The sequence below is a fragment of the Eleutherodactylus coqui genome, chromosome 2 (assembly GCF_035609145.1).
Source record: "Eleutherodactylus coqui strain aEleCoq1 chromosome 2, aEleCoq1.hap1, whole genome shotgun sequence".
Classification (NCBI taxonomy): Eukaryota; Metazoa; Chordata; class Amphibia; order Anura; family Eleutherodactylidae; genus Eleutherodactylus; species Eleutherodactylus coqui.
The window spans coordinates 302,520,759-302,530,161 of record NC_089838.1 but is presented as its reverse complement, the minus strand read 5'-3'; the positions used below and the strand labels follow the sequence as shown (position 1 = coordinate 302,530,161).

The window sequence follows — 9,403 nt, the reverse complement described above, 5'->3', positions numbered from 1 at the left end:
TCCCCTACAAGCGCTTACCTCCATCTTCCTCTCTCCTCTTTCTTTCACTTTAAAACCCCCTTTTTGAGTTTCTTGTCTCCCCCATGTTCCCTTTATTAAGAAATTGATTACTACCTAATGTTTGTAAAAGGTTATATTTATTAATTTTATACTGACAAACATAAGATTGCAGTTGCTATGGATACAATGTTTGTCTTAATATCTATTATATGAGCAATCGGGGGATCCTTAAGGGTTTCTTTCTAAGTTTTCAGACCTAAACAGCTCACAATTATTTGACTGATATTTTGTCATATGTGGATACCCAATGTGCTGTGTATATATGGGTGTTTTATTCGTGCTTAGAGAGATATATCTTTGCACCATATGTTGTATGACTATGTTACCTAATACCAATAAAACAGTTAAACACACTATATTACAAAATTACATACTGCATTTAATTACAATGAAGCTATACTACATTTGAACCTCAGCATCAATACATATTGACCAGATATGTAAAGCTCTGTTCACACTTTCCACTAGTACTATGGGTTTCCATATAAGTTTCCAGCTCATTTCTCAGAATTGGGAAGGAATCTTTTGCTCCAAAATGAGGAAAATCAGCTCTTTACATGTATTGTTTTGCCTTTTTCTGAATAAGCATTGTAGGATAATAGGGTGAACTGGACAGGTGTGTCTGTGTGTTTTTAGCTTTTAAAACTATCTTACTATATCACTATCTTAATCACAATGGGATAAAATTCATAGATACTCTACTAAGACTTATACTACTTGTGCACATAAAGGAATTTACTTTATATTTTTACATCAGCTATATTATTCATCAACATTTCTGAAGACAAACAATTCAAGAAACAATCATACATGCCAACAGGATTCGCTTGGAGTGTGGATTGCCTATGAAAGTCCCCATCAGTTCAGGAATGAATAGATTCTATGCTAAGAATGATATAGGTGAAATATTGCTAATAAACTGTACATCAGATACAGACTTAGTGGGAGTCTGTCCCAAGTTTTGTCAATGCTAGTCTACTGGTTGGATGCTATAGCTGTCAATCAAAGCTGTAGAAAACCTCATTGGACAAAGAGGAAGAGGGTATTATTGTATCTTGATGCCACCAGGAATTCCTGGTTGAGTCAAGATTGACAGGGGGATGACGCCCCCTGTATCTGATTGGCTGCACAGGGTGTAAGGCTCCAGGTCCTGGCAGGACACTAAAGAAGAATACAGAAGGCATAGAGCGGCCTGCAGCGCTGCAGGCGGCCACCCTCAGGAGCATGTGCGTTCCAGGCGGCAGCCTCACTCTAGAAGCACTGTGCGCAGCATGGAGGGCAAATGTAACAGACTGGGTTTTCCCAGCCGTGGCCGTCACTCAACACTGAGGTGGCCAATGGAACTGAGGTGACAGCTGGTGCATGGGACGGAGGCATGAGGTGCCGGACACAATGGAGAGGTGATCAGCATCCCGTGAGCGTAGCGCGCATGGATGAAATGGGGTCCGGGATGGAGCACTGAGGCTGCAGAATCTGCATAGATGTGTCCTAATGCTGCAGCCTTAGCCTGATGGTTACTATACTTCTTAGCCTTACATTATGACATGTAAATGGTGCTATGTTACACTGGTAACATGGCAGCATTTACAGGTAATAATGTAAGCCTAAGAACTATTGTAACCCTCAGTCTAAGGCTGCAGTGCTGGGACAAATCTATTCACACTGTGTGAGAGGGCCGTTCCCCCTGTCAAACCCCTAGCTTTGAGTGGTGTCAAGATACAATAATACCAAGGAAGAGTACGTAAGGAGGCACTTGTCCCCCTCAGAGCATTTGTAGCAGCCCGAAGAGATGATTTAGGCTGTCTTCACAACCCTATATCTGTTACAGGCTTTATGGAGTGGGAAACCAGAAGGAAATACACAGAAAATCAACAAATGGCCAAATCTGTACCTAAGTGGTGTGGACTTTGCTGTGTGTCTAATTGTAATTTTAACTCTTGCATTTCAAGGGTTAAACTCCACAGGATAAATAGATATAGCACTTATAATCCACAGTGTTTTTTTAAGAAATTGATTTGTTGTCAAATATTCTGGCTCTATGTGCAGGACAATTTAGAAATCTCCCTCACATGACTTGTACTGTAAATGTTGTGGAATCTCCACAGCAGATTCCACTGCCAAAATTCCACAGCATTTATGCTTTATGTGAACCCAAACTAAAAGTCGATTTTCTCAGTGATGCTGCTACTAAAAAACTGCAGAGAGGTATGTTCTAACCTTTTCCCCTGTCTATATATAGTGCTATCAGTAGTTTTACATAAGGAAAACTGCTGACAGCCTTTCTTTACAGAAATAGCTGAAAAATGTGGCAAATATGGTATTGACGTTTTGGAGTAGTTTGTGTTTTTGTCCCTAGGATAGGACATCAATATCCAATGAGTGGGAGTCCAGCGGTCAGCGGACTGAAGGGGTCATGGCGCTTGTGCAAGCATTCTCGGTTCTTCAATGTTTGCATTCATCTGGCAGGCTGTTCTTACTCAGAGTACCATACTTTCCTTAGTGACCATTCTGATTACTATAGCCTTGTCCTATTGAAGTGAATCATACAACACTGCTGTGCTCAAAACAGCTGCTACAAATTTTATGACATTCTGAGTACAATCAAGAAAACATTCACAAATCTGCAGAGCTTTAACAAGTGGTATGGCCCCTTCAATCAGGTGTTGGTCCTTGGTCGGAGACTTCCACTGATCAACTTTTCATGTCCTATCTTGAGGATTGGCCATTAATTTTTAAAAATTTGGATAACCACATTATATATGTGTTTTGTTTTTATAACAATGCTAGGTGGAAGAGGACTGAATTGTTATAGCTACTCCTCGAAGTATCTTAACACGTACAGTATGTTTTGTATAGCATTTTTGATTTCCTCATTTCTTAAACTATAAATTAAAGGATTTAGCGTAGGTGTTACTGCTAGATAAAGTACTGAGAAGATTCTGTCAAGTTGCTCTGAGTTTTGTGATGGTGGCCTCATATACATGAAAAGTAAAGTTCCATAAAAAATTAAAAGAATGATAAGGTGTGAAGTACAAGTGGAGAAAGCTTTCTTTCTTTGGCCCCTTGAATGCATACCTAAAATGCTGGCTATAATTTTAGTGTAGGACAGCATAATAAGTAAAAAAGGACACAGACCCATGAGGAAGGCCTCTAGCAGCATCACTATTAGAAACCTATAGGTGTTTCCACAAGAAATCTTCATAAGGGTCTTAAATTCACAATAAAATTGATTGATGTGGGTGGATTTGCAAAAGGATAAATAGGATGCAAAAACAGTAAGAAAAACAGAATTACCAAATCCAGACATCCAGCACCCAGCCACAAGTAGATCACATTTTGTCTTCTCCATGAGCAGAGCATAATGTAATGGAAAGCAGATGGCAATGTATCGGTCATAAGACATTGCTGTTAATAAACAAATTTCCGTACAAGCAAGAAATATAAAGAAACACATCTGCGTAAAGCAGCCAGCAAAAGAAACTCTGATATTCCCACTAATAATAATATCAAACACTTTTGGAAGTGAAATTGAAATATACAATATATCTACAAAGGCGAGGCTACGTAGGAAAAAATACATTGGCTTCTGTAAAATAGGATCTAAGAGGATGACAACAAAAATCATCATGTTCCACCCTATGCATATGACATAGATGAACAAAAGGACAGCAAATAAGATCAAATGTGGTCTTCCAATCTTGGAAAAAGCTATAAAATAGAAGTCAGGGATTAAAGTAATATTATCCATTAATTGAATATCGTTGGAGTCATTGGAATAGTGGTTGAGTTGGCTCCATAGGTAACAGTTGTGACTTTGGGTCTTGATTTGCTTTATGGCTGTACTTTTTGTCCAGGTCTGCATTTTATTAATGGATTTCTTCTGCGTTGTACAGTCATTATGAGAACTGTTCTTTTATTATAAAAAAAAAAAGCTTCTTCAGATATAGTCTACTAACTTAAGAATAAAACAAACATTCAACAATGTAACCTTTGTTACTAAGTCTAAAACACAATATTCCATGCTGCCCCCCCCCCCCCAAAAAAAAATAAATTAAAGAAATTTACCCCAAAACACCTACATAAAAAACTGTGATGTCATATTGTTGCTTGTGAGGGAATATTCAAAAATGTCCTTAAATTAAAAAATGTAGGTTGTTTCTTGTTACTACCCTCAGCTATCTTTTTTGTGGATATGTTTGGCTGGGATCACACAATATACACACACAACTGCTCTGTTTCAGCTACCATTTGCTATGGTGGTGCTAAACTGCAAACATAATTTTTGTAAAACCATAGATGGTAATGAAAGGTGAGATGAAGGGGATTTAAATAACATTGGTATGTTATGACAGCAGTTTTTATGTGACAAAGCATTCGATTTTGCTTGGGTTATTTTCCTCCTCGTTAATAACCATTTCACAAAAAGTAAGAAATGACCCATAGAGCTTGTAATTGCATAAACCCTAAAAATATTGAAAAACACAATTCCAGCTTAGTTTAGAATTTATTCTCGTGTAAAATGGAAGAAAGTTCAAATTCTGGTTGAATTTAATATTAGAAGTTGTTTTAACAAATTGAAAAATAATTATAACATTTATAAAGCGCTTACATAAAATAGCAATGAAAAATCAAAAAGCAAACATATTTCTCATATGCTTGTAAAAAGAGAAAGCATAAACAATCTCAAAATATTTAGATCCCTATATTCTTACCTATACTGCAAAACTGGGTTTGCAGACGAAGAAAGGGAAACTAGCAAAGCATTTATAAAGGTGAGCTGAATTTATATTCTTTTCTTTTACTAATCATATACACAGATAAATTAGTGCATATTTAATGGGCTATCAAGGGAGGAAAGTCTCTAGACGAGCACTATTAAAAGTTCTTAAGCTATTGTGGTATATTTGACATGTACTTATGAATAAAATGGCCTATTTTAATATTTTTATTCCAAAATATGATATTCATTGATCAGTGGAACTGGAGTAGAGAAGGTTTTAAATGGGTTGGTTAGTTTATAATTATATAATTAGCATATGCCTAAAAATAAACAGTTATGTTTTTTGTCCATAAGTAGTCTTTCTAAGTTTTTCCTGTAACATACGCTGCAGGATGAGAGATAATATAAAAATGTAAGCCACATTGATGGTGGCTGTGATGACGTGATGTTTAACATGAGCACTGCATCACATCCATAATACTCCCTGAGGGTGCGGGCAGACGAGCGCATAAACGGCGCGTTTTTGCGACCAAACGTATTTACGTGACCATCTGAGGCAATGGTTTCGAATGTATTCGTTCACATGGGCGATTTTACGGCGCATAAAAACGGCAATTCGAAAAAAACCGGAACATATGCGACCGAAATACGCGCCAACGCATATTCGATCGCCGAAAAGACCGTTTGCAAAGTAGGAACAAACGAAAATATGCTTTCTAGCTCTGGTCGTGATCGGTGAAAAACGATCGCTTGGGCGATTATACGTTGCGCTCGTGCGAACGTAAATACACCTACGCTCGTCTGCCCGCACCCTGACTGTGAATGTGCTGGTATTCAAAGTTATTAAAGTAGTTCTGCCAAATTCAAGAAATATAAAAAACATTTCACACGATGTGATGAAAGTCTCACTGCTGAGATCCCCACCAATCCCAGAATGGTGGACTTGTGTCTCCTTCTCCTCCTTACTGTTGGCTCACTGTGCCCCCATGGCAAGGAAGAAGTTGAATGGAACAGATGTTGCACATGTGTGGTGCGGCTCCACTCACCTTCAATGGGACTGCCGAAGATACGAAGCACTTGTACTCTTCTATTTCCTTCAGCTTGATTGCGGATGAATGGATGGGCACCACACACGTGCAACAGATGCTCCATTCAATTTCATACAGAATGTACAGTGAGCCGGCAATGGCCAGGAGAGGGGGACACAGGACTTCCATTCTCAGGATTGATAGAAATTTCAGCGGCGAGACCCCCACTGACCAGACGTCAGTTGATTTTCATACAACCACTTCAACTGCATAACAATTGTGTATATACCTGCCAGAGAATGCTATGGACACAGTGGTCCTGTGGTACATCATATACCTGCAGTATTTAGCACTGCATGACATTTATTTATATGCCACTATGTCTTGCAGCACATAACAGATCAACAGAGAAGACGGAAGAATTTAATTCTGAGGCATTTACCAATTATGTTTAGGTAGTGGCTAACCTTCTTGAAACATATTGTGAGGTTTTTATTTTTTGCATATTTTACCAGTACATGTGATACACCAAACCACACTGAGGATACCTTTCTCCTGTGGCCATTGACATTCATATTCATAATTTGTTTTACTCCAACATCTAGTCGTTTTAATTGTTAAGGAACCCTTCAAAGTGGACAATTCATTTGATTTAGCATAACGCTGTTTGTACCTATTATATGCAGCTTTTAGCTGAAGGCCATGTAAGGGCTCAGTCAGACAAGCGTTTTTTTTTGCGCACCTATGTAGCAAAATGTGCAGGACCATAGCTCAGTGCCCATTGTTTTCAATGGGGCCAGCACTTCTGCCGCTAGCCACATGGACAGCAATGGGATGCAGGCAACCCCCACAGTGATTTTCGGGGAAGGGCTTTAAATATAAAAATCATCTCTGCAATCCGGAGAATGATCTAAAGCACTTTCAAAAGACGGGGATTTAAAAATCCACACCTCTTGGAAATGCTGGTCTGATTGGCTGTGCTCCAGCTGTGGCAGGGGGTTCCTTTATCCGCACAGGAAGTCCCCTTGTCACTGATGATGAGATGACTTCCCGCAGGGATTTTTTATGCGCAGCACGGACCTTTCAGGCGCACAGATGTCCTATCTTTTGCAGGTGCAAGTATTTTGCGCCTGTAAAAGACGGACATGTGAACACACCAAAGGAAACCGATGGTTCTATCAGACGTGCTTTTTTTTGCGTTCATAGGAGCACACAAAAAACGCTCGTCCGACTTCCCCCTAAGAGATATGAGTTTTCTTTTGTACAAGTGTAGTATTCACATAATAACTTAACTGAATGAAGGTATTTTGTCAGAGCTCAAACAATTTGATTAAAGTGTCTGTTAAGAAACTTATATTTATTGAAGTGGTTTTTCAAGACTAAACTATTGATGAAAAGCTCCAATTAGGTACAATAAAAAATTTGATAAAATATTAAAAGAAAAAATAATGCACAAATACATTATAATTAGAGATGAGCGGGCATGCTTGTCCAAGCCTGATGCCCGTTCGAGCATTAGCATACTTGAAAGTACTCGTTACTGGAGCGAGCACCACGCAGTGTTCGAGAAAATTTCCCCCTCTCCTCCCCACATGTTTAGTGGCTTTTTTAGCCAATGAACATGCAGGGAAGGCTTTGGCACCTCCTGCTATAATGTTCCAACCCTGTGCACGTCTATAGCAGTGATTGGCTGGCAGGATCAGGTGACCTAGGATCATAAAATCATCGGTTTGGCTGCCTTGGCCAGTAGTGCGCACAAAGCATTCACAAGCATCCCGGCTGTATACTGCACACTGTTACCGGTTTTATACAGTATACTGCTACTGGAGTACACAGACTATATAGAAGCTAACAAATTTTCTCTCATTTTTCATTTTTTTAATTTGTTTTTGGCTGAAAACATTTGCATAATAGGCTTAAGTGTGTGTCCTGTTGATCCACACTACATAACAAGACTGTACTCATTTTACACTGTCTATTTTTTGCTAAAGTGTATGCAAAACACCCTTAGGGTGGCTTCACAGGAGCTTGTTTTTGTGTGTACATAGGCGCAAAAACATGCGTGAATGCAGGTCCGTGCATTGTTTTCAATGGAGCCGCAGCTGCTGTCGGCTCCTCCATTGAAAACAATGGTCTGCCGTCACCCCTGCATTTTTTTTCAGGGAAGGGCTTTACATATAAGCCCTTCCCTGAAAAATTTTAGTGTGAAAAAAAAATAATAAAAAAATTATATATATATATATATATATATTTATATATATAGTTATAGTGAGGTATTGAGGGACGTGATAGTGGATGGTCGCTACATCGGCCCTAGGTTTCGTTATTATGCCTAGTGGGACTGGAGGAAGGTCATGTCCCGCTGCTTGAGACATGAAAATCCAGGAGGGCAATGTAATCTCCAGCAAGTAGTTGCTGGAGGTTTTCCTTTAAAAGTCTTTGGGTCTGGATTTTTGGAATGGATGTCAGGTTGGTAGTGTAGCCATCCATTCCACTTCCTGCACTCCAGGGTGTGTGCGAGGTCAATCAGCACAGGTGCTGAGGCTGAGCCAGCAGGAGGTGTGCATATAAATAGCAGTGTGCACGGACACAGGGAGGAATAAGATGGCTGCTGGACCCTGGCAGCCTGTGATACCTGCTAGAGGTAAAAGCCCTGCTGTGTAGTGCACCTGCGGAGCGTGACCTGGTCAGGCAGGGACTGCCTATTAACCTATTGCTGGACGCCTGCACTTGGACTGTACCAACCTGTTTCCATCTTTGACTGTCACAAACTCGCACTCTACCGAGCTGTCCTCTCACAATATATATACTTACCTGTCCACCACTGTCGTGACCCCCCGGGGATGAAGAAACATGCAGATGTTTCCTTCATCCCCGCAAGTAAAAAGAATTCCCTGCTGCTACATCTGCCACATCTGTGACAGATGCAGCAGAGGAGTTCTTCAATTCTCTACCACAACTGTCACACATGTCAGCTGCGGTAGAGAATACGCTCGTGTGAAGCCACCCTTAGTATATGTCCTGTCCATCCGCACTATATAACAACACTGTCCTCATTTTACAATGTCTATTTTTTGTTTAAAGCGTACGTAAAATACCCTTAGTGTGTGTCCTGTCAATCCGAAGTATATAACAAGACTGTACTCATTTTACACTGTTTATTTTTTGCTAAAGTGTACGCAAAATAACCCTGTGTGTGTCCCGTCGATCCACACTATATAACAAGACTGTACTGATTTTATACTGTCCATGTTCACGCAAAATACCTCGCAGTCTGCGTAGCATTTTGACGCAGTGCATTATACAACACAGCAGTGCGATCAGGTGATGACATAGATAGCGGATAACGCGTCCACCACCCAGTCTTCGCAGTCCACCCACGCTAGCCAAGGGATTGGACCTCTGAATCTTCAGGCTGCTCCTCCTTCCTCCCAGCCTGGTCACTCCAGGAAAAGGATAGAATCAGAACAGTCATACTCACAGGAATTGTTCTCAGGTCCCTTCCGTGAGTGGCAAACAACTGTTTATGAGCCACCTGAGGAGTTGGTTGTGACCGATGCCCAAAATTTGGACCTTTCAGAGTCTCAGGGTGATG

At 40.1% G+C, this 9,403-nt stretch overlaps 1 protein-coding gene across 1 annotated transcript; it reads right to left on the bottom strand.

The window, feature by feature from the left end:
- Positions 1 to 2,872: 2,872 nt before the first annotated feature.
- Positions 2,873 to 3,688, bottom strand: LOC136610223 (olfactory receptor 5V1-like). The gene has a single exon (XM_066589461.1). It carries the CDS (start codon positions 3,686 to 3,688, stop codon positions 2,873 to 2,875), a length of 816 nt encoding a protein of 271 aa, XP_066445558.1.
- Between the last annotated feature and the right edge of the window lie 5,715 nt (positions 3,689 to 9,403).

Excerpts from the sequence above, each read along its gene's own strand:
- LOC136610223 (XM_066589461.1), bottom strand. The coding sequence starts at position 3,688 with ATGATGATTTTTGTTGTCATCCTCTTAGATCCTATTTTACAGAAGCCA.